Source organism: Diaphorina citri, unplaced genomic scaffold (assembly GCF_000475195.1).
Source record: "Diaphorina citri unplaced genomic scaffold, Diaci psyllid genome assembly version 1.1 scaffold99, whole genome shotgun sequence".
Lineage (NCBI taxonomy): Eukaryota > Metazoa > Arthropoda > Insecta > Hemiptera > Psyllidae > Diaphorina > Diaphorina citri.
The window spans coordinates 97,417-120,404 of NW_007377536.1; the positions used below are offsets into that span (position 1 = coordinate 97,417).

Genomic DNA, 22,988 nt, shown 5'->3' on the forward strand with positions numbered 1-22,988 from the left:
ACACGGGAAAGGCGAAGAAATATGTGTAGAAGTTGTCATTCAGACATTCATATTCGAAGTACCTATGCCCGTTAATCACTTCCTCCACCCACTCAACTTGTCAAACATAAAGGTGTGTCCACACATAGTCGACCGGCCGTCGATGGTGTCTTTTTATTAGACGATTTTTTACTCTTCTTGGTAGTGGCGTACAATATTAGAAGCAGCAATACAATGATGATTCCAGCCAGTACGATGTAAGAACCCATTGACTCTGGCTTTTGCTCACTATTCTCTGAAGGTAACATTTTACCTTCTCTATTATCAGTGCTAGGCAGGACATTTATTCCCTCTGTGTTTTTTGTGGGCTCCATTTTATATCCTTGCCCAACTTCAAATGCTTTCATTGTAGAGAAAATTTCTTTACGAGTAGCTATCTAAGTAAAAATGTGTCCCTCTTTTATTTATTTTGCGCTTCTCTGGTTCCCTATGTAAAATGTCATTGAGCAAAGGTGTCTTTTTATTAGACGATTTTTTACTCTTCTTGGTAGTGGCGTACAATATTAGAAGCAGTAATACAATGATGATTCCAGCCAGTACGATGTAAGAACCCATTGACTCTGGCTTTTGCTCACTATTTTCTGAAGGTAACATTTTACCTTCTCTATTATCAGTGCTAGGTAGGACATTTATTCCCTCTGTGTTTTTTGTGGGCTCCATTTTATATCCTTGCCCAACTTCAAATGCTTTCATCGTAGAGAAAATTTCTTTGGTTTCTTCTATTGAATTAGGAACATAGTTAGTTTTCTCGGATGTTGGAACGAAAGGAATAATGCCATTTGTAGTAGTTTCGATAGGAGTAGTGGTTTCAGAAGTGGATTCTTTATTTTCATCTAAAACGATGGAACTTGCTGTGCTCGTTATTATTTCACTAGAACTGGTTGAAGGAGAAATATCATCGTCCATTGCTTTACTCAAGGTAGTTGTTGTGATTGGTAAGACTGTGGTTGTTTCTGAATTACCTACTGCAGAAACACTTTCCTCACTGCGAACTGTCGACGAATGGTCACTAGTTTCTGATGTGGACTCGATTGTAACAGGAGTTGTTGTTAGTGTTGCCTCAGTAGTAACAGTAACATCAGTGACAGCATCATCCTGTACAATGGCCTCAGTGGTAAATTTCACTTCAGGTAGGGTAGTAGGGTCTACAATGTTTTCTTCTGTTGAAGTACCAGTTACATCAAATTGTTTAGTTGTTTCTTCTGTCATTATTTGACGAGTTCCTGTACAATGGCCTCAGTGGTAGATTTAACTTCAGGCAGGGTAGTAGGGTCTACAATGTTTTCTTCTGTTGAAGTACCAGTTACATCAAATTGTTTAGTTGTTTCTTCTGTCATTATTTGACGAGCTTCTGGTGTGTTTTCATTTGGCTTCAAAGTAGTTTCTGGAGTTTGAGGAAATGATGTTGTTTGAATCTCGAGAGACGCCGTAGTAGATTCAATGACTACTGATGGTGGTGAATTCGAAGGTTCAACTTCAGATTCTGTTGAGAAAAGTTTCTGGAGTTTGAGGGAATGATGTCGTTTGAATCTCGAGAGACGCCGTAGTAGATTCAATGACTACTGATGGTGGTGAATTGGAAGGTTCAACTTCAGTTTCTGTTGAGAAAATACTCTGGGTTGTGATATCCTGATCATTTGAACTTTCTGTAGTATCCAGGAGACTATTATTAGTGCTATCATTTTGAGATTCACCCACGCTTTCATCTGTCTTAGTTTCTTCTGCTATATTTTCTTCTGTTGTATGGTCATCTTCAACTAAATTTTTACTTTCATTCATGAGAGAATCATTTGCAGCATCAGATCCATCTGCATTATTTTCTGTTATGGATTCAATTTTGGGAATATTGGAAATGTCATCAACAGTTTCCTTCCCTTCATTTATTGAGGTTGTTGTAGTCATTGGTTCCTCTGCTATCTTAATATCAACATCTTTAATGGTGTCCTCTGTCACAAGCTCAGTGATGGGTTGATCTGCCTGTACGGCATTGTAGATGTAGCGATCCTCCACTGTGCTTTCATCGCATATTTCATTTTCACACGAACTTTCAGAAGTATCTTCTTTTTTCGGAATTAAATTGTCTCCTTCAGTTCCAAAGCAAATCTCATTTTCAATCACGTACTTCCAGTTTTCTCCGTTGTAAGCCGAAGGATACCTACAAATAACGTCATTTTCAAATTCAATGCCTTTTGCAGACAACCAGTCTTGTAATCCTATAAGTGAACACGTGCAATTGACGGGATTTTCACTTAGATCCAATCTAGTTAGTTTATTCAATGAAGATAGAGCTTTTGTGGGTATATTTATAAGATTGTTTTTTGTCAAAAGTAACCTGTTCAAACTTCGAGGGAACGAACGGAATGTAAATGATTGAATCTGATTATTATACAAATCCAAAGTTTTCAAGTTTGGTAGTCCTTTGAATGATCCTGCTGGAATATTTGTTAGATTACAGGATGACAAAATCAAATATTCCAAAGATTTTGAAATTAAAAATGTAGTAGGTGCCAGTCTCAAAGGATTGTAACTGAGATCTAACAATTTTAAATTTGGAGTATCGCTAAATGTTTCCGGACGAAATTTGTAGATGTGATTCTTAGATAGATCAAGCTCTTCTAAACGTTTCAGACCTTTGAATGCGTTTGGATCTATTTTGGATATTGATGCATTGATTAAATTCATGTATTTAACTTTAGAAAATACTCCAAAGAGACCATCAATAATGAAATCGCTTGATCCGTCCACAACATCCTGAATATTCAACACATCAACGTGACTGAAATCACTGAGTAAAGATGAAGCCGCAGTTAAGATTGGTCGGAAACTTGTGCAGTTGATAGTTTTCAACTTTTCATTCCTCATATCATTGTAGCAAACACATCCTTCCAAACAAAGCTCGGTAGGTGCTGATGTTGCCATATGACCAAATAGGAATAGGAGGACAACCAAGGGAGCACTTAACAATGCTGCAGTTGTTACAGCAGGGAGAGCCATGTCCTAGTGAATGCAATCTGAAAGTAGAAAAGAAGAAAAATTCAAGCATTAGGTGCTGGATACGTAGCTATACATAGATTAAAAATAACAAGACAAATCCCTATCCCAAGTGACAATGAATTGTTAGCGGGACATGCATGGAAAACAGTTGCCGTTTATTTCACGGCACGACAGGAATAGCATTCATTAATTAGGTCGACATTGACTCAATTGATTAATATATCTTCTGTGACAAAAATAAATTTATGCGCTGTCCTCTGATTTAGTAGAGGAATAATATTCACATTTTATTCAAAAAGTTGAGTGCAAATTGAAAATAATAACTAGATTTAGATTATGTTTTAGCTGTTTATGTCATATAATATTCACATTTTATTCAAAAAGTTGAGTGCAAATTGAAAATAATAACTAGATTTAGATTATGTTTTAGCTGTTTATTAGTCATTGAGCGAACAAAATCAAGTTTTCTCATTAGATAAATTTTTGACAAGAATAAATTCATCCTATTGTTTATTATTCACTTTTATTTACTCAAAATTACCTACCAAGGTACACATAGGTAGAATGGTAGATAGATAACGTAAGTGCCTTCTTCTTTGTTTAGAGGTCATAACTAAATATTATGTTTGTAGTACTCTAAATACCTATCACAAAGTTTGATAAAGACGTACCTACTCGTATGGTACCTAGTACCTCTTTTCATTTAGCTTTGTATTTTAAATCTTACAATACAATTTGCACTTATTATTTATTATTAACTTTTATTTACTCAAAATTACCTACCAAGGTACACATAGGTAGATAGATAACGTAAGTGCCTTCTTCTTTGTTTAGAGGTCACAACTAAATATTATGTTTGTAGTACTCTAAATACCTATCACAGAGTTTGATAAAGACGTACCTACTCGTATGGTACCTAGTACCTCTTTTCATTTAGCTTTGTATTTTAAATCTTACAATACAATTTGCACTCAATTTAATTGATCATAATAACTTCAAAGGTCAATCAAATGCCCAACTGTAACACATTCTCAGCTGTTTACACTTTTCTGAATATAAATAGGTGTACGAGGAAGAGAATCATGCATGACAACAACTTTAGCTTTAGTTAATTCCAAGGGTGGTGCTCCATTAGACCTCGAGGAAGAGAATCATGCATGACAACAACTTTAGCTTTAGTTAATTCCAAGGGTGGTGCTCCATTAGACCCATTCGTTCTGGGTAAAGAGGTAAGTAGTTTACCCTGTGAAACCAATTTACTGCCAAACAAAGTACCTACATCTAGGGAAACATAAAATCACCGTAGGTACTTAGGTTCTTAGGTATATTTCCCTAATTCATACATAGGTAATATAGGAAGTTATATTTGTATATTTATGGAAGTAGTTCTATTTTTATTTCTTTGCAGGTACCTAGATCAGACTTACCTAATTATTTTTGTATGAAATTTGCACATATATCCTATATCTAAATAGGTAATTATTAGCTAGGTAACTGGGAGACCTACAAACTATAGAGTAGGTAATGATAATTATCCCTGAGCTCTATACAAATGAATGAATAATGATACTTTATAGGTAGGTACCTAATTAATAATAGCTTCAATTCTTCCAATGTGGATTTCCTTGTCGAAATATTCTCTGAAGAAAAGTATCTATACCTACTAGGTACAAATTATCAAACAAGTACCTACATTATTGCATACTTTGGCAATTTTAGATAATGAAGTTAAACCTCTTTTTACTTTTTTTTGTATGTAGGTATCATCAACAAAAATAATTATAAATATGTAAAACAAAATTCTTACATGTCTCAAGTTTCAAATTACGTTATGGTCAAGCGGATCTCCAGAGGATGGTAGGTCATGATGTGGTAGGTAGGTACCTACTTTTTTCAGGTAAGTACATTATGGACATATGGACAATGTAAATACCTATGTAGTATTTATTTAATTATTTTGATATTGATTTTTTTGTTAAAATTCTCAGGATACCCACAATTCAACAAGATGGAAGGTACCTACTACCTAAGAGACCTACCTAATCATTAGGTATGATAATGCCCTCATCAATTCATCATTAGAAAATTTGATGCAGGGAGATAGGAACTTAGGAACCTTCCTTTAAAGTAATAATCTTCAAGAAGATTTCATCAAGGCAACTCGGATAGGAATTACCAAGGTGGTAAACAAGGTAAGTAGGACCAAGGGAGCACTTAACAATGCTGCAGTTGTTACAGCAGGGAGAGCCATGTCCTAGTGAATGCAATCTGAAAGTAGAAAAGAAGAAAAATTCAAGCATTAGGTGCTGGATACGTAGCTATACATAGATTAAAAATAACAAGACAAATCCCTATCCCAAGTGACAATGAATTGTTAGCGGGACATGCATGGAAAACAGTTGCCGTTTATTTCACGGCACGACAGGAATAGCATCAAATGGAATGGCGCCACGTGATTGGACGACGGAAATTAAGCGTGTCTGACTGGGGGACGTTAAACAGGGAGTATACCAGCCTGAATTTCCCTTGCTAAAGAAATAGCGAAGGTTGAGAACGAAGGGCATCCACTCGTAAAAATTGTAGCCAAAACGAAATGTCAGTTCAAAGCAACCAAAAAGAAGAAAAATTCAAGCATTAGGTGCTGGATACGTAGCTATACATAGATTAAAAATAACAAGACTAATCCCTATCCCAAGTGACAATGAATTGTTAGCGGGACATGCATGGAAAACAGTTGCCGTTTATTTCACGGCACGACAGGAATAGCATTCATTAATTAGGTCGACATTGACTCAATTGATTAATATATCTTCTGTGACAAAAATAAATTTATGCGCTGTCCTCTGATTTAGTAGAGATTTTGCGCGCATTATACATAGCTAACCTAATCCTAACCTACTACCTCTAACCTACTATAAAAAGGCTTGTATCATTTTTACATCCCGAGCTCGAGAGGTCCTTATAGGTACCGTGATTCAGAAATAAGAATCTAGTCATCTATGTAGTTAGACATACGATGATGTTTTGTAACGTGCTACTATCGTAGTTAGACGTGGTCTAAATTCTCATTTTTGGCGATTAATTAGAATTTCGATATATTTATAGTCAGAAGATATAAGTCTCATAACGATGAATTTTAATTTCAATCATTATATTGTACCTACGTGGATATTTATATCATGGTTTTTAAAAAATAGAAAATTCATGATGGTATGTACCCTTATCTAATGGCAAGTATCATCTAATACCTTCATGTAATAGCAAGTATGTATATCTACTCATTTTTCTTTTACAATGATGGTGTCAACATTAGACCTCATGAAAATAAATAATTTCAAGTACTCGCCCCCGCCATGTTACTGTCAGCATTCAGCATTTATAATGTCATCTGGTGTCACTTGGTCTGAGACAGTTTGTACTTTATGAACAGTGTGACTTGAATCCTGATAACCTTACATATTGTACTTCATCAGTCCGTCCTTGAACTTGATAAAATTCTTGTCTTATCCATAATCTAATCATCAATATGGGAGAAATTTAATGAAGTGATTTGGAGAAGCCTTGGCGTTTAATGAGTTACTAATGACTGAGACTTGAGAACACGGTGTACAATGAAAGTGAATCTAGATACCTATAACCCAAGTATAAGTACCTACATAGACATAATATATAGGTAAAACAGTAAGGTGCTAGTCTGACGGTGTGAAGTGTTGATTACAAATGACATTGATACTGCCTACTTATACTTGGGTTATAGGTATCTAGATTCACTTTCATTGTACACTGTGTTCTTAAGTCTCAGTCATTAGTAACTCATTAAACGCCAAGGCTTCTCCAAATCACTTCATTAAATTTCTCCCATATTGATGATTAGATTTGTGGTGACTCGTTAAAAATTTTCCTTCTTTTCACTCATCCACTTCACCGGTCTCATCAGTAGATTTATGAATTCTTAATTCTCATCGTCTTATCCTTGTTACTAGATTGAAGCTATTGGAATTTATTGGACTACGAAAATTACTTGGAAACTCCGTCAAATAAAAATCTTTTGGTGATGCAGTCATGAAATCTGAACACATTCCCTCCCCCTTTTTACTTTCCTTATCCTATAGGAAGGAAAGTAATGTAATCGGGTCAAATTTTCGATGGTCAGATTTTAGTGCCAAAACACGTAATTCTCATTATAATTATATAGGTTAGCTGCTAAGGTACTGAGGTAGACACTCAGCCATATTGTGAATGTCATTCAGAATCCATGACTTGGAAATTATTTATGATTCAGCCTGTTCTAATTTTTTTCTCGACTGAAATGAACCTGGTGTTATAATTACGTCATTATCTCAAATTAATTCTTCTGGGTAAACACACAATAATTATGTAGGCAATAGGTAAATCTAATATTATTCCTACTTGAAAAATCGCATTCAATTAGTCGCAGGGAAACTAGACTGACTAAGAGCCATTTTATAATGACTAGGACGCACCACAGCCCTCGCGGAGCAAAGAACCGTGAGCACTTAGGGGCCCAGCTCTCATTCCTTCAGTCCCACCCCACGTGATTTATTCAGGAGGCCCTAAATGCCTACTATTGGGAGCATTCATCCCCCAATCAAAACTGAAAACTTCAGCTATACCTACTTGAGTACTTACGTGCCTACCACTAGACGAGACGTAACTTTAACTTAGGTATGTTAGGTTAAATACCATTATATCAAAACTGCGTGTCATTCATTTTTTACCTCTGTTATTATTAGTTTACGTTCATTTTTTAATTGACCATTATATATACGGCTTTTTATAGTCTTGTAGGTACCTGGGTGACCATTAAAATAAGATTATCAACTGCCTAACCAGTTTTTACCTATGAATAGAAATAGAGAGCCAAAGTTTCACGGAACTGGTATTTTACGAGGCCCTATGACACATTGAGTAAAGTTTGAATCTAAAACCTGCCTTAGATACTTATTGCTTATTGATTTCAAATATTAACTGATAGGGATAGGAAGTGACAAATAATTCAATATCAATAAAATATTGATTTTTCGGACCAGAAAAGTAAGTGTAGACATTGACAAAAGAAGCAATTGATATTGACAACATTCTGCAATGTAGGGATGTCTAAAATTGTTTGTTTTTTACTTGAGTTGAATTGAAGTATAGGTTCATCTTTATTTACCTACCATTAGCACCTTCCACGAGGATTGTCTTTGAGAAAACACAAATTCAAACTTCCCCTTTGTGGACAAATCATCAGGCCTGACAATCGCAGAATATTCGACCATGGAAATGAGAAATGGTTTGTAATAATAACTGTGACAGTCCCTCCATATTTCCATCCCCATCTATTGTTTTAATAAATACATATTATGGTCACTTTTTTTCTATCTGCACAAAATGTACAACAAAAATAATAACTCTCCAATTTATGATAAAGAGACTCGAGATTGATGAATGTCACAAACAAAAACAATACCCAGTTGAAAAACTTTCGTGTATTTACCTATACCATTAGCAGGAACAGGATTGTCTTTGAGAAATCGCAGAATAGGTATTCGACCATGGAAATGAGAAATGGTTTGTAATAATAACTGTGACAGTCCCTCATCTGATACAAAACTATCTTCAGGCTATCCTGCAAGTTTTTCCACAAATTGTCATTATTACTTCATAACCAGGCTTTCTTTATCAACAATCAACCTTAGAAATATCGTTGTTAATATCTTGAAGATTTCCATTATGATTGGAAATACCTAAATTATTGCCATTAGCGATTGGTATACCGTATAATACGAATGTGATCTTTCATTTGCCTCATAAGAGATTACAAATTGTAAGTAGATCTTATGTAATTATTTCTAGCCCACTTTTCCGGGTCGATTGAAATAAACCTGACTCATTTACACAGATACTCTAGGATCATGTAGGATATAAGGTACCTATCTAAGTATATCAACCGATGCAGCTAGGTGGATACCTACTACTTTTAATAATTTGCAATGTTGTTGTGTTCGTAGGAATTTGTTCTCCTACAACGGACGCTTAGGAACAAACTGAGTAAAAGAGCTTAATTTATGAGACACAGAAATGGCTACAATCTACAACCAATCCGGCACCCAACAGTTCAACAGGAATGCAATTTTTGAGGATACAGAGAAGATGATGCACAGAGATAAGAAACTGGGATAAAAGATTATTACAAGATTGTAGAAATGTTGTTGGCACTCAGGTGAAGTAGAATGATTCCAAACATAGGTTGGGGCGTAGCATTTGCTAGCGTTAATTGGTTTCCATTTCATGAAAATCAGTTCCAGGTAAATATGCAGAAATTAATGGTGGTTCTCCTAATGACTCTCAGGGGCAAAAAAACCTTTTGGTCCCATTCTATTTTAGTACCAAGCGAGGAAGTAGGTACTTAGTGTACTATTTCCGTAAAACAGAATAGTAGATAACTACCTACGAGAGGTAGAATGTAAAATGTTGAATAATTAGGCCTCCATTATCACAACTGAACCGAAGGTATGCGCAACACTATGAACAAACATCGGCATCGGCATATCGTATGATCCCCATTCCCTATTATTATTTACTGTCCATTATCATTATTATTTACTGTCCATTACCTGCCTCGGTGGTGTAGTGGTCAAGGCGCTCGCCTGGTAAACAGGAGGGCGTGGGTTCAATCCCAGCCGAGGTATGGAATCGAATGGTGTGTCCACACTGCATGGTTTTTGTTATAGGAAGTACCTATATGTATATGTTTAACATAAGTGCTTATGATCGTTAAAGTTGAAACTGTTGAAGCCAAAAATTGAAATCCACATAATGTGGACTCACCGTTAGACAACATCAGACTAGTCCAGCTAAAACGATTCCTTAGAAAGGTTCAGACTGCTCTTATTTGCCCATTCAGTCGTTGAGTTGGTTTAATAGAATACATTATGACGATTGTAGATTATACATTTTACGCGAGCCTGTTTCTACCTTCTGATTGCAGCAAATGATTTTGTTTGTTTTAAATAGATTGCGGATGCAAGTAGGCGTATTACAATCAACATGTGTGTTAAATACAAATGCTTCATGAAAATAAAGTGGACTCACCGTTAGACAACAGCAGACTAGTTTAGCTAGAACGACTCCTTAGAAAGGTTCAGACTGCTCTTATTTGCCCATTCAGTCGTTGAGTTGGTTCAACAGAATACATTATGACGATTGTAGATTATACATTTTACGCGAGCCTGTTTCTACCTTCTGATTGCAGCAAATCATTTTGTTTGTTTTAAATAGATTGCGGATGCAAGTAGGCGTATTACAATCAACATGTGTGTCAAATACAAATGCTTCATGAAAATAAAGTCTATACTTGAGGCCAAGAGTCCCAGAGACACTGTACTCAGTAAATCATGATTAGTTCCCAACACACAAATTGATGTTCCAATACCGATAGGTACTGACAAGTGACGACTTCCGTTCTAAACAGACTTCTAGGTTGTGACATTAGCGAAGGACGAGCAGGAATAGTGACCTAAAATGAAATTTACTTGAGAAATACTTTCATTTACCTTCTGTGAATCCTGATTCTAACGGATTTACACTAGCACACCACTCTTGCATCTTGCATCAGTCATATCAGTACCTGTTTCTAACGGATTTACATTAGCACACCACTCTTGCATCTTGCATCAGTCATATCAGTAGTATAATAGTGACCTAGTTTCAATAGCTTTCGTTGAAATTATGTCATTCCGGAATTACAAGTACATTTGACGTATAGTTCACAAGTCAACGAAAGGGTCCAAGGGATATGGACAATGATGGTCTGATGGGAGAGATGTCCAACTGTGATTCCTTCATCAAACAGCACCCAATCTCAGATCTTCATGTTTATGAATTAAGAAACAAGAAATAAAATGTAACGATAATAAATTGTATCGAGCTAAAGATATCTTCTACGTAAGTATATATAGGTAGTATAATTTGCCTGTATGTGGTACCTAGTCCCCAACACTATTCCTTTCAGGAATCGGCCACAGCCACAGGTAGCTGCTTGATAGCAGTAGTATAATAGTGACCTAGTTTCAATAGCTTTCGTTGAAATTATGTCATTCCGGAATTACAAGTACATTTGACGTATAGTTCACATGCATCATATTGAAAATTTGCCTGTATGTGGTACCTAGTCCCCAACACTATTCCTTTCAGGAATCGGCCACAGCCACTGGTAGCTGCTTGATTGTAGCTTCTATTTTCCTTTGTCAGCATCCAGACAGCAAAATTTGGAGAGTAGGGACCTCATTAGCTTATTACACAACTTTTAAGCTGATTTTGCTCATTACTTTTCTTGGTAAGTTGTTACCTTACTACTTACATGTCTATGAACTGTTGACTTTTTTACTGACGATTATTCGGTAGAGTTTAGGCACCACCTACCAAAAATTGATCTCAAATTTTCAGCTTTGTAGCTTCTGTGGAAAATTCGACATAGCTTTCCTCATTAGCACGTGTAAAGCCAGACACCATTAGGTACTGGCTCCCTCGATTTGACCTCACCATAGCAAGTATTGTGAGGCCTCAAACCTCTCTCACCTTTACAACGATTAGCACTTGATAATACACTCGTAAAGCTCGGTCTAAATTCATCACTAATATCATTATTAACGTTGATAAACAAAACACATTGGACCCTAGAGATAGTACAGGTATAGGTATAACGTACGAGTTGGAGAGCTTTTTTTCTATTACTTGAAAGTTCATCTCTCGAGTCACTGAGTTTGAAACAGTCAGCCATATTCCCCCTCATCTTTGTAGGTATTAACTATTGTTCAATAATAGTTGTAATCTGTTCAAGGTGATGAGCCAAGCGCCGCCTAGTGATTTAAAAATAGCGGTCGTGATTAGGAGAAATAGAAAATGGGAAACTCCAAATGATTAGAAATTAAAAGAATCATTTTCGCTTTATGATTTATTATTTATAAGCATTTATAGGCACTTAGGAAGTCACTATACCTGTTAGCTTGGCTTGTGTCCCTAATTCCCTATTTAGGTAGGCAAGTACTGTTAAATAAGCACCTAAACGGGCAGTACAAAAGCGGCTACAGTAATAAATGGTACCTCCTTCAGTAATAAATGGTTTGTTTGAAGTTCTATAAGTACCCCATACGATATTGACAGTTGACACGAAGATAGAAAGTGCAGTGTAATCACCTTCGTCAATGTTTTGATAAAGGTACCTAAGATGACGATTAATGACCATTGAGTCAAATGGTACCTCCTTCAGTAATAAATGGTTTGTTTGAAGTTCTATAAGTACCCCATACGATATTGACACGAAGATAGAAAGTGCAGTGTAATCACCTTCGTCAATGTTTTGATAAAGGTACCTAAGATGACGATTAATGACCATTGAGTCAGTCCTAACCTCGAAACGGCATAGGGAGGTACCTTCTAGGAACTTGTTAAATAAAGTAGGCTCATCGAACGACATTAATAATAATGACATTTGGAATATTTGGATTGAAGCAAATAGGTGTTATTATTCGATGTAACTTTACAAAATACATAGGAAATACCCATAGGATCCAATGTAATACCTATTAAGAATAAGCGTTTTTTTATATGGTGGAAACTTGGAAAGTGCCCTCTACGCCCTACGGGGTATTATTGAGGATAAAGTTTTAGGAAACCCTATAATCCCAGTGGATATTAATGAAAGCGTAGTTACTCCAAGCGAATTAATGGTATGAGCATTGCAACCCAGGGAGCCATATCATCACCTCGGGAAGTTGGTCTGTCTTAACTTCTTGAGGCCATGGAATTGGGAACTCTACGCCCTACGGGGTATTTTTGAGGATAAAGTTTTAGGAAACCCTATAATCTCAGTGGCCCCAGTGGATATTAATGAAAGCGTAGTTACTCCAAGCGAATGGTATGAGCATTGCAACCCAGGGAGCCATATCATCACCTCGGGAAGTTGGTCTGTCTTAACTTCTTGAGGCCATGGAATTGGGAAGGAAAAAAAAACAATAGGGAGGTACTAGAGAAAGAAGGGAAATGTGAAGAGGGAGAGAAAGAACAGGGGCAGACAAAGAAAAGGACGTAAAAAGAAGAGAAGATGGAGATGAGGGGAAGAAGAAGGGAGAAAGAATGGGTAGTGAAGTGAAAGAAAGTGGAGAGAAAGGAAGAGATGGAAGGGATCAGCTGACAGGAGGAAAACTAGAAGAGGGAATAGGAAGTGAGTGGAAAACAAAGAAGAAGAAGATTAGAAGGAGTACCTAGTATGTGAAAGAGTATGATCAGAAACAGATAAAGGAAAGCAAATGTATAAGGTGAAAATGAGCAACATAAGAAGGTAGAAAAAGGAAATAAATTTGAAAGATACAAAGTGAAAGGTGAAAGAGGTAAAGAAATTTAGAAATCAAGAGTAATACGAGGATAATACCTAGACAGTACAAATAAAAGCTAGGAGAGCAGAAGAACATGGTGAAGAAAGAGGAAAGAAAAAGCAGTAGGTAGAAGAGAAAGGAAGAGATGGAAGGGATCAGCTGACAGGAGGAAAACTAGAAAAGGGAATAGGAAGTGGAAAACAAAGAAGATTAGAAGGAGTAGTATGTGAAAGAGTATGATCAGAAACAGATAAAGGGAAGCAAATGTATGAGATGAAAATGAGCAACATTAGGTAGAAAAAGGAAATAACTTTGAAAGATACAAAGTGAAAGGTGAAAGAGGTAAAGAAATTTAGAAATCAAAAATAATAAGAGGATAATACCCAGACAGTACAAATAAAAGCTAGGAGAGCAGAAGAACATGGTGAAGAAAGAGGAAAGAAAAAGCAGTAGGTAGAAGGAGAAGACGAAAAGGCGAAAGAGGACGAGTTGAAAAATGAATAAGGGGACAATGAAGGGGAGATACAGAGGAGCAACGAGAAAAACAGTAGGTGTACTAGAAATGATACAAAAGGGAGCAGATGTGGAAAATTGAAAGAATGAGGAAAGAGAAACAGGAAGAGAAAAATCAAGAGGGGGAGGAGATGGAAGAGAAACAGGTCAAGAGGAAGGAGATTAATATTTTTGCGTAGGTATCTACTGAAAAAGGTAGAGATACCTACGAAGAGAAATTTGAGAAAATTCGATGTTACAATGAAACATACATACATACCTTAAAATCCACGAAGAATAAAACTGGGATGACAGGCTACTCCTGGAAAACACCTGGATCTTTCGCTATTGAAATTTCGCCTCCACAATTCTGCGATGAAGTTACAAAGATCTCAGCTGGACCTTATTCCGAACATAAGTTTCAATTTGACACCATGTTTTAAAGAAAGAAAATTGGGATTTGTCATTTGATCATTGCAGCCACTAGAAAAGGCGAAAGAGGACGAGTTGAAAAATGAATAAGGGGACATTGAAGGGGAGATACAGAGGAGCAACGAGAAAAACAGTAGGTGTACTAGAAATGATACAAAAGGGAGCAGATGTGGAAAATTGAAAGAATGAGGAAAGAGAAACAGGAAGAGAAAAATCAAGAGGGGGAGGAGATGGAAGAGAAACAGGTCAAGAGGAAGGAGATTAATATTTTTGCGTAGGTATCTACTGAAAAAGGTAGAGATACCTACGAAGAGAAATTTGAGAAAATTCGATGTTACAATGAAACATACATACATACCTTAAAATCCACGAAGAATAAAACTGGGATGACAGGCTACTCCTGGAAAACACCTGGATCTTTCGCTATTGAAATTTCGCCTCCACAATTCTGCGATGAAGTTACAAAGATCTCAGCTGGACCTTATTCCGAACATAAGTTTCAATTTGACACCATGTTTTAAAGAAAGAAAATTGGGATTTGTCATTTGATCATTGCAGCCACTGGATTGACATTACCAGAAGAAAAGGTAACAGGAAAATTGTTTGTAAAATTAAATTTTGATTGAAAGTTTTGGGTCTAGTATTATTTATAATTAAAAATAAATAAATAAAGCTGATGCCACAGAGGTAGGTACGCCAGATGTCAACGTTAAAAACACGATAAACTTTTCAAATTATACTTGTTTTATTTATTTTTTCGACACACTAAAAAGAAGACAACTCGCGTATTTTTGTTTATTTAATTTTTTCACGAAAAAATTATATTTATTTTAATTCAAACTGCGCTCGTGCTCACCTCGTCATTCAAGCCTAGCTGCAGTGAACAACTGATGTCAACGTTAAAAACACGATAAACTTTTCAAATTATACTTGTTTTATTTATTTTTTAGACACACTAAAAAGAAGACAACTCGCGTATTTTTGTTTATTTCATTTTTTTCACGAAAAAATTATATTTATTTTAATTCAAACTGCGCTCGTGCTCACCTCGTCATTCAAGCCTAGCTGCAGTGAACAACTGAATGAAACTGAACGGTACCATATGAACACACCATGGACTATGCCAATGCTATCTTATCAATACAAAGTTTTCTAATGGGGCGCAGGATGCACTGCTCTTCCACCCCACCCCCCCTCCCACACTTGAACTTGGATGGAAAAAAAAGCTCTCTCGCGGATGCATTTTATATGCTGAAAATCTCTCTCTCTCTCTCTCTCTCAGGAGGGGGGATAAGTGGTGCTGATAAGGCAGGGAAGTTTGATGGTACTGAATAATATTATGTCAAGTGACTTAGAAGTCTTAGAACTCATGTACGTTTACACGGTAGGGATAGTAAATTACAACCGAATGTGTAATGTCCCTACTGAAGGCATTCATTTGTTAGAATTTAATCTTGCAAATGGGTCAAATGGGTTTCCTCTGACACAGTTGTTTTATGTCATTGCTGGGATTCGAATAGTAGTCGCTTCGGTTGAGAATTCAGCGGCTTACATTAAGGTGCGATTAAGGTAATAATATTACCTTAATCGCATGCAGATTACGGAACAGTATCAGTAGTGTAATGTAAGCCGCTCAATTCTCACCGAAGAGACTACTATTCGAATCCTGTTTACTGATAATATGTATGGAGTAGAGATAGAGAACAAGAGATAGATCGATATCTAGATAGGATATTAGGAGGTGTGTGTGATACACTGAGACACATCCCAAATTACAGCTGTAGTACGAAGTCCCACACCTCGTGATAAATGTATGGTAGGTACGTGTTTTCCTGAGTTCTGCCTGTCTTGAGTGTAAGATCTAACAAGGCAACAACCCGGAGAAGAGAGATCAAAGTATACGTACAAAAAACGGTATAGGGAGGTACCTTCTAGGAACTTGTTAAGTAAAGTAGGCTCATCGAACGACATTAATAATAATGATATTTGGAATATTTGGATTGAAGCAAATAGGTGTTATTATTCGATGTAACTTTACAAAATACATAGGAAATACCCATAGGATCCAATGTTGAGGTACTAAACGCGACTTGGGAAAACAAACACACGATACTCCTCAATCCTGAGTACTCCTCAGATTTAGCTTTGGTGCAACGAGAACAAATCCTTCACTGCATTGGCGGTGTGCCTCCAATTGAAAGCACTCCACTAATGCAGTGAGGTAGAAGTTAGAGGAAAAATGAGTGCAATGAGGAGAAAAAAGGTTGATACACAATTTTTGAAGGAAAGAGCACTACCTGTAGGCTACTTGGGGCCTAACCAACAGTAATAAGGTAATTTTGAAAACCTGATCGCGTGCCATCTGTTCTCACCTAGGTAGGATGTGGGATATAAACCTGATGAAGGAGGCTGTTACATCTGCTACCAGGCTCAAGCCTTCGGAGATTTTTGAATTTCTCAAGCCAAGACCCAAAAGGTTTCCTAATCATAGGTTCATAATGAAAGGTTTCAAATAGCTTTGCAACTTCTTTCCTAGGTACATCTGGTACCTACGTTCGATCAATTTTTTCTTTACTTTTGGAGCAGTTAAAGGGTTGAAAATCACAGGAATTCATTATATCCTCATTTTACCATGTTCAAACTTCATTTTGAAAAAATATCATAGGTATTTAAAGGTAGTGTAGGTATGTAGGTACATAAATTTATTTCATTTATTTTGTAACAGTCTCAATCTCACATACGTGATCAGTAAATTGGAGCGAAATTCAGGGAGGTAAATGGTGAATCTTTTTCAATTCTAATCTTAGCTAAACATTAGTTGAGCACGATTATAGGGTTGTGCTATTTTCTTACGTCACGTTTTGGTAAGGGATTATATTTGAGTGCCTGGAAGCAATGTAACCAATTTAATGGAGCCTACTGTGTTTGAATTCACATAAGACTCGATAACTAGAGATATGTATAACCGCAACCTTACTCTACAATTGAACAGGCCAAACCTGAAGTAAGATCCAAGTCTCCAGGATCAAAATACCTGGAGTAGGTAGGTAGGTAGTTAGGTAACAAAGTTTTTGGGACTAGACCCTGAGCGTACCGTAAACTTGAACGTATAGTGGAATCGGGCTGAAGAAAAAAGTTCTTCAACTTTCATGGCCTCCATTTTTTAATAGGTTTTGAAATATGGAACTAAATGGCAAGTATTGTCCCCAAATCGAAGAGAGAAGGAAGACAGTATAGGAGAAAGTCAGTCGTTCCGAGAACGATCCTTCGAAATTTTAATCCATCGGATACCTAGTCATGAAAAGTATCTACATAGCTACTACGGACGCGATGAGTTTATGTCATTTTTGTTTTATAGTTTATCGACGGTCACGATGAGTTTATCTTATTTGCCAATTAACTGTTTTTTTTTTTTTTTTTTTTTTTTTTTTTTTTTTTGAGATTTGATGATAGAGGGAACTGTGTCTGCTAAAGTCCTATCGTCTGGAAAGCAGAGAAAGAAGGAAGAAGGATAGAAGAAAGTAAGCCATTCCAAGAAAGAACCTTATCTATTTAGGATAAGGGGCGGGAATTGAACCCGACTTACAAGGCAGACGCGCTATCCTTCAAGCTAACTAGGCCTCCTAAGGCACCTAATCTATCCCGTCATCTAACCTAAGGGACCTTTTTATAGTGTTTGACTGTAGTCGCAATTTTAAATTTCAACACTCATTTTTATAGACTTCCTATTAGCAGGTACCTACCTAGTCTTCTACGGACCGAGGATACCTATTCCAGATAAACCAAGAAGTCTCGGCACAGTGGCTAATTTCCTGACGTCGCTTCGAAGAAAAGGAAAATCTTCACAGTCATGCTCGAACAATGATGGTGTCTTTCGATGGATGACTTCCAGATGTAAATAAAGCATACCTACCAACCTATCTAATGGCCAGAATAGAACAAACGACCTAATCCATTGTTATCAACCAACAGGAACCATATGTGACGTCAGTGGCTATACAAATTACCTAATTAGCAGGTTAGAGTCTGACAGAATCTTCCGTATAAATCAGTGTTTTCCAACTAGTGGCCCTTGGGCCACATGTGACCCGCCAGACCATTTTTGTGGTCCGCCAAGCTTTTAGTGTGGGCCCCCTCGGGCTTGATTTTTGCTCTTTTACTATGGGGTGGAGTCTGAAAATGGAGCATCCACTCACCATCCCCTCAAGGAAAGCCTGGATTTGGGCCTACTTCCTTGTCTATGTGGCCCGCAAAGTACCTGCCAATGTAGCATGTGGCCCGCATACACATGGAAGTAGGAAATCCCTGGTATAAATAGTCATGGCCCAGTGTACCTATGTATTTCTTGGCGCAGTGTAGGTATCTTTCTCATTTGGCTTTGTAGTAGACTATTTTAGGTACTTCGGCAATTATTATAGGTACCTACCTACGTTAATCCTACTATTGTACCTACTACCTAGAAATTGGAAGATAGGTACCTATATTCGTTGCGCTTTATTCATTTTCATTTTATTTGCCAAGGTAACATGACCTTTCCTAATATTATGTAGATACCTATTTGCCTATGTCTATTAGGTTCTCTATAATCTGGCAATTACCTAGGTCGTTATTGGCTAGTGCATGGTTCTTCATCATTTTTACATCAATAATCGGCGCGAACGACATGTACAAAACATTGTTAAAGTGCCTAATGAAAAAAAAAAAAAAAAAAAAAAAAAAAAAAAAAAAAAAACATACGAGTAGGTAAATCATTAGAACGAATAGGTAGTCTCTTAGATTTTGATTGATTTTTATTTTCTCCTCTTCTTCTTCTTTTTCTTCTTCTGTTAATTTTTGATTTATGTTTAATTAGTGGATGTAATGAAATAAGTTGCCTATATGTAACTGCCTGTTTATAAAGGTAGATTAGGTATACCTACCTCCAATAGAAGGGAAAAGGAACAAAAAATAAATAAACGACTAAATTTTTCAAAAGACTCACCTACCTTTGTGCAGATTTTAAACATTTCTTACAAATGATTTATGTAGACAAATGTTTACCCAGGTACCTATACAATACATAATGAATGCTTAATGCATTTTGAGTTCAATGCACGTTGCAAGTCCTAGAGCCCTAGATCTCAGCAGATTTGGATTCATTTACATATCAAAATGTCCTACCTGAAATAAGACATTGGACGTTAATATTCGGATAGAAGTTCGAATTAAAGACTAAAAATGTGGGTTGCGAAAGGCCGCAATATTGTTAACTTTTTGGGGGTACCAAATATGTTCATATGCTGACTTAAACCCTATATGTAATAAGCAACAACAATCAAAAATGACTAAATAATGAAGGAACTCTTAAAAAATCAACAAAAAACTTAACGAAAAAGTACCAGGGTACGTAAATTTGGAGCGTTTTGACTACCTGGTGAGAGAAAAATGGCATTGCGGCAAAGATAGCCCACCTTACGTTTGACCATTTCTCTCATTTTTTCTACGTACCCCAGAGACTTAAACCAAAAATAATCATATTATTTCACCGATGCTTTCTAATTTTTAATATCCAATTTCCACAGTAAATTAATAGACTATTGCACTGATGCATCTTATTACTACTTACCTACCAATAGGTATAGTTACTTCATTGTAGGTATTTATCTATTTAGCATGAATGAAACTTTTGGTTTCCTTGTTCCGACGGAGTGTTAGAATATAGGAAGGATACCTATTTGAAATCCTTCATCTACCTACTTTCCTGTCTTTGCTTATCGCTATTAATCTTTTGAAAGTTTTATATCTACATAGGTAAAATAATAGTTACAATCACATGACCTAAACTTTTGCCTCCTGTTTTCCTAAATAAATGGTAGCTCATTTGTGTAAGTTTACAACATTAAGGGAATAGATCCTTACTAAAAAATTCTGGAATTGATGTGTGCAGTACCTGTTCTAAAGGTACATAGATACAACAATAAGCTGTCCACACATAGTCAACGTCGCGCCGTCGATTGACGTCGACTGAAACCGTAAACTGCCTCGATAACATATATTCACCTCGTCGATCGTCGACGGTGATGTGTGGACACAGCTTTAGAGCTTTACCTGTTGTACCTATCTACGTATGTATCTACCTTCAGAATATTCAAATTTTCAAGTGACTCAGGGATAATATTGGGACTAAAATATTTTCGATTCAAAACCCTGGCCAGATGATTTATTCGAGGGATTAGCCATTGATTAATGGCAGGGCAAGAAACACCCCGTGAAGTAGGGTACACAAACATAATATTATCATGACATTACCTAGCAATAGGTACTTTACTATTCCTAGTCATTCTGTATAATGCTAGTTTACTAGTGCCGGAGTGGTTCTCTCCTGAATTCAATAACATTTTGGCCCAAGAGTTTTGAAAAGTGATTTGGCGTCTCCACTATTTCAAAAGTAGTGTTGAGAGTTTTGACTGTATCGAAAAGTACTCTGGCATACATTCTGTATAATGCTAGTTTAATAGTGCCGGAGTGGTTCTCTCCTGAATTCAATAACATTTTGGCCCCAAGAGTTTTGAAAAGTGATTTGGCGTCTCCACTATTTCAAAAGTAGTGTTGAGAGTTTTGACTGTATCGAAAAGTACTCTATCCACAGTGCAAAAGTAATTTGGAATCTCCGCTATTTCCAAAGATAATAAATTTGACATCTCCACTATTTTGAAAAGTAAGTTGGCGTCTCCACTACTGTCAAAAGTAATTTGGCATCTCCACTATTTTCAAAAGTAGACTGGCATTTCCTCTGTCCTCCACTGCAAAAGTAATTTGGAATCTCCGCTATTTCCAAAGATAATTTGACATCTCCACTATTTTGAAAAGTAAGTTGGCGTCTCCACTACTGTCAAAAGTAATTTTGTATCTCCACTATTTTCAAAAGTAGACTGGCATTTCCTCTGTCCTCCACTATCTTTACTATCTTCAATTAAGGAAACTGACCTTCCTCAATCTACACATTGAATGTTGTTTATTAATCCAGCACTAGACTGGGTATTTATTTTCAACTTATTAGACATGTATTTATTAGGCTCATTATATTATCCCCCCTTCCTGTCCCGATCCCAAGTTGAAATTTTAAATCTAATTGGGTACATTCGGTAAATGCATCAGAAGAAGTTAAAGGTTATTCCATTTTGATTTATCTGGGATTAGAATTGGACTTTATGTCCCTCGAGTCCCTAATAAATCTATGAAATATGAGCTCGGGTTATCGGAAGACAGGCCACCCCCAAATATACATTTGAGGAATGCGAGGTCTTTCATAGAAGTCAGTGATATATTACCTACAATGTTTATCTTTTACCTCTATAATGTTCAAGTGCAGTAGCATAAGGATTATTTTTAGAGCACTGATATGCATTTGGGTGCACTGACTTCAGGTCCAATGTTTAATTTGATTAGTCTCCTAATTATAGTCTCGTTTATCGGTAGTTTTTCAGGTTTTGAATAAGATATGCGCTCAAATTAATGTTCTTCTTCTTCACATTACATTAGTTCATTATATGAAAGTACATGGATATCGTCAACATTGATAATTTTATTCAAGTCCTTGTCTTATGGCTAAGTTACAGTAAAACCGGCATCATTCTTGTAGTCTGCCGTCCAACGGAAGAATTTCCATGACACCGTTTTTTAAGCAAAGTAACTACAATAAACCCATTAAATATATCTATTTAGAAATTGTAGATATTTAGATAACATTGGAACTTAATAGTCAAGAAGTCTGAACATGAAATGATTCACTCATTTCTCTGATTATACCTTATAGTTTTTATCTACTAAAGCTAGACTTGAGTCTACTATCTATATTCTATAGCTATACAGACCACGTAAACTCATAACATGCAACCTAAGTATCGGAATTACCCATTGAAGATCACATTAGACGTGGGCTGGATACTTGGATAGCAAAGTAGCAACCAAAGTTGGTCCATTGCGGTTTATGTTTTCTAAATTATTTGAAGTCCATTCATTTTGCTGGATTGTGTTACGATTAGTGACCATGATTACGACCAACCATGAAACTCTTGAATGACTTGAGAGTTAAGAGTCTACTGTCTAGAGCCCGGACTATATGTAGTCTCATGGACTACCCGTGGTAGTCTACCACTAATCAACGGCAACGGATCAACTTATCATGTACAAATTTCTAGTTAGTATACTGGAAGCTACATTGAGACTGATATAGGTATATATGGAACTCTTGAATGACTTAATAAGAGTCCATTCATTAGAATTGCTGGATTGTGTTACGATTAGTGACCATGATTACAACCAACCATGAAAATCTTGAATGACTTAAGAGTCTACTGTCTAGAGCCCGGACAATATATTATGTAGTCTCATGGACTACCAGTGGTAGTCTACCTCTAATCAACGGCAACGGATCAACTTATCATGTACAAATTTCTAGTTAGTATACTGGAAGCTACATTGTGACTGATATAGGTATATATGGGTAATTGGGTACCTATGTGCCTTGTACCTATTGTACTTTGGACACAAAGTAACTGGTTACTAGGTAGGTAGGTAACCCAACGAAACAAAATTGTGTCAAGGAAATCACTTATACGTTTGCATTGAAATGTGTAGTTTAGACACACATTGAAATGTGTGTGAAGTACC

At 36.4% G+C, this 22,988-nt stretch overlaps 1 protein-coding gene across 1 annotated transcript; it reads right to left on the reverse strand.

Moving 5' to 3' along the window:
* Positions 1 to 92: 92 nt before the first annotated feature.
* LOC103524446 (mucin-22-like) lies at positions 93 to 14,383 on the reverse strand. Its single transcript, XM_008489461.3, has 5 exons — positions 14,185 to 14,383; positions 1,650 to 3,050; positions 1,340 to 1,534; positions 745 to 1,211; positions 93 to 398 (listed from the first exon to the last, which is right to left on the reverse strand). Exons 2-5 carry the CDS (start codon positions 3,031 to 3,033, stop codon positions 93 to 95), a joined length of 2,352 nt encoding a protein of 783 aa, XP_008487683.3. The 5' UTR covers positions 3,034 to 3,050; positions 14,185 to 14,383.
* Positions 14,384 to 22,988: the final 8,605 nt, after the last annotated feature.

Coding starts and splice junctions, on each gene's coding strand:
- LOC103524446 (XM_008489461.3), bottom strand. CDS start 3,033: ATGGCTCTCCCTGCTGTAACAACTGCAGCATTGTTAAGTGCTCCCTTG. Junction 1,535..1,649: donor GGATATCACAACCCAGAGTA/TTTTCTCAACAG, acceptor AACTCCAGAAAC/TTTTCTCAACAGAATCTGAA. Junction 399..744: donor CAATAGAAGAAACCAAAGAA/ATTTTCTCTACG, acceptor ACTCGTAAAGAA/ATTTTCTCTACAATGAAAGC.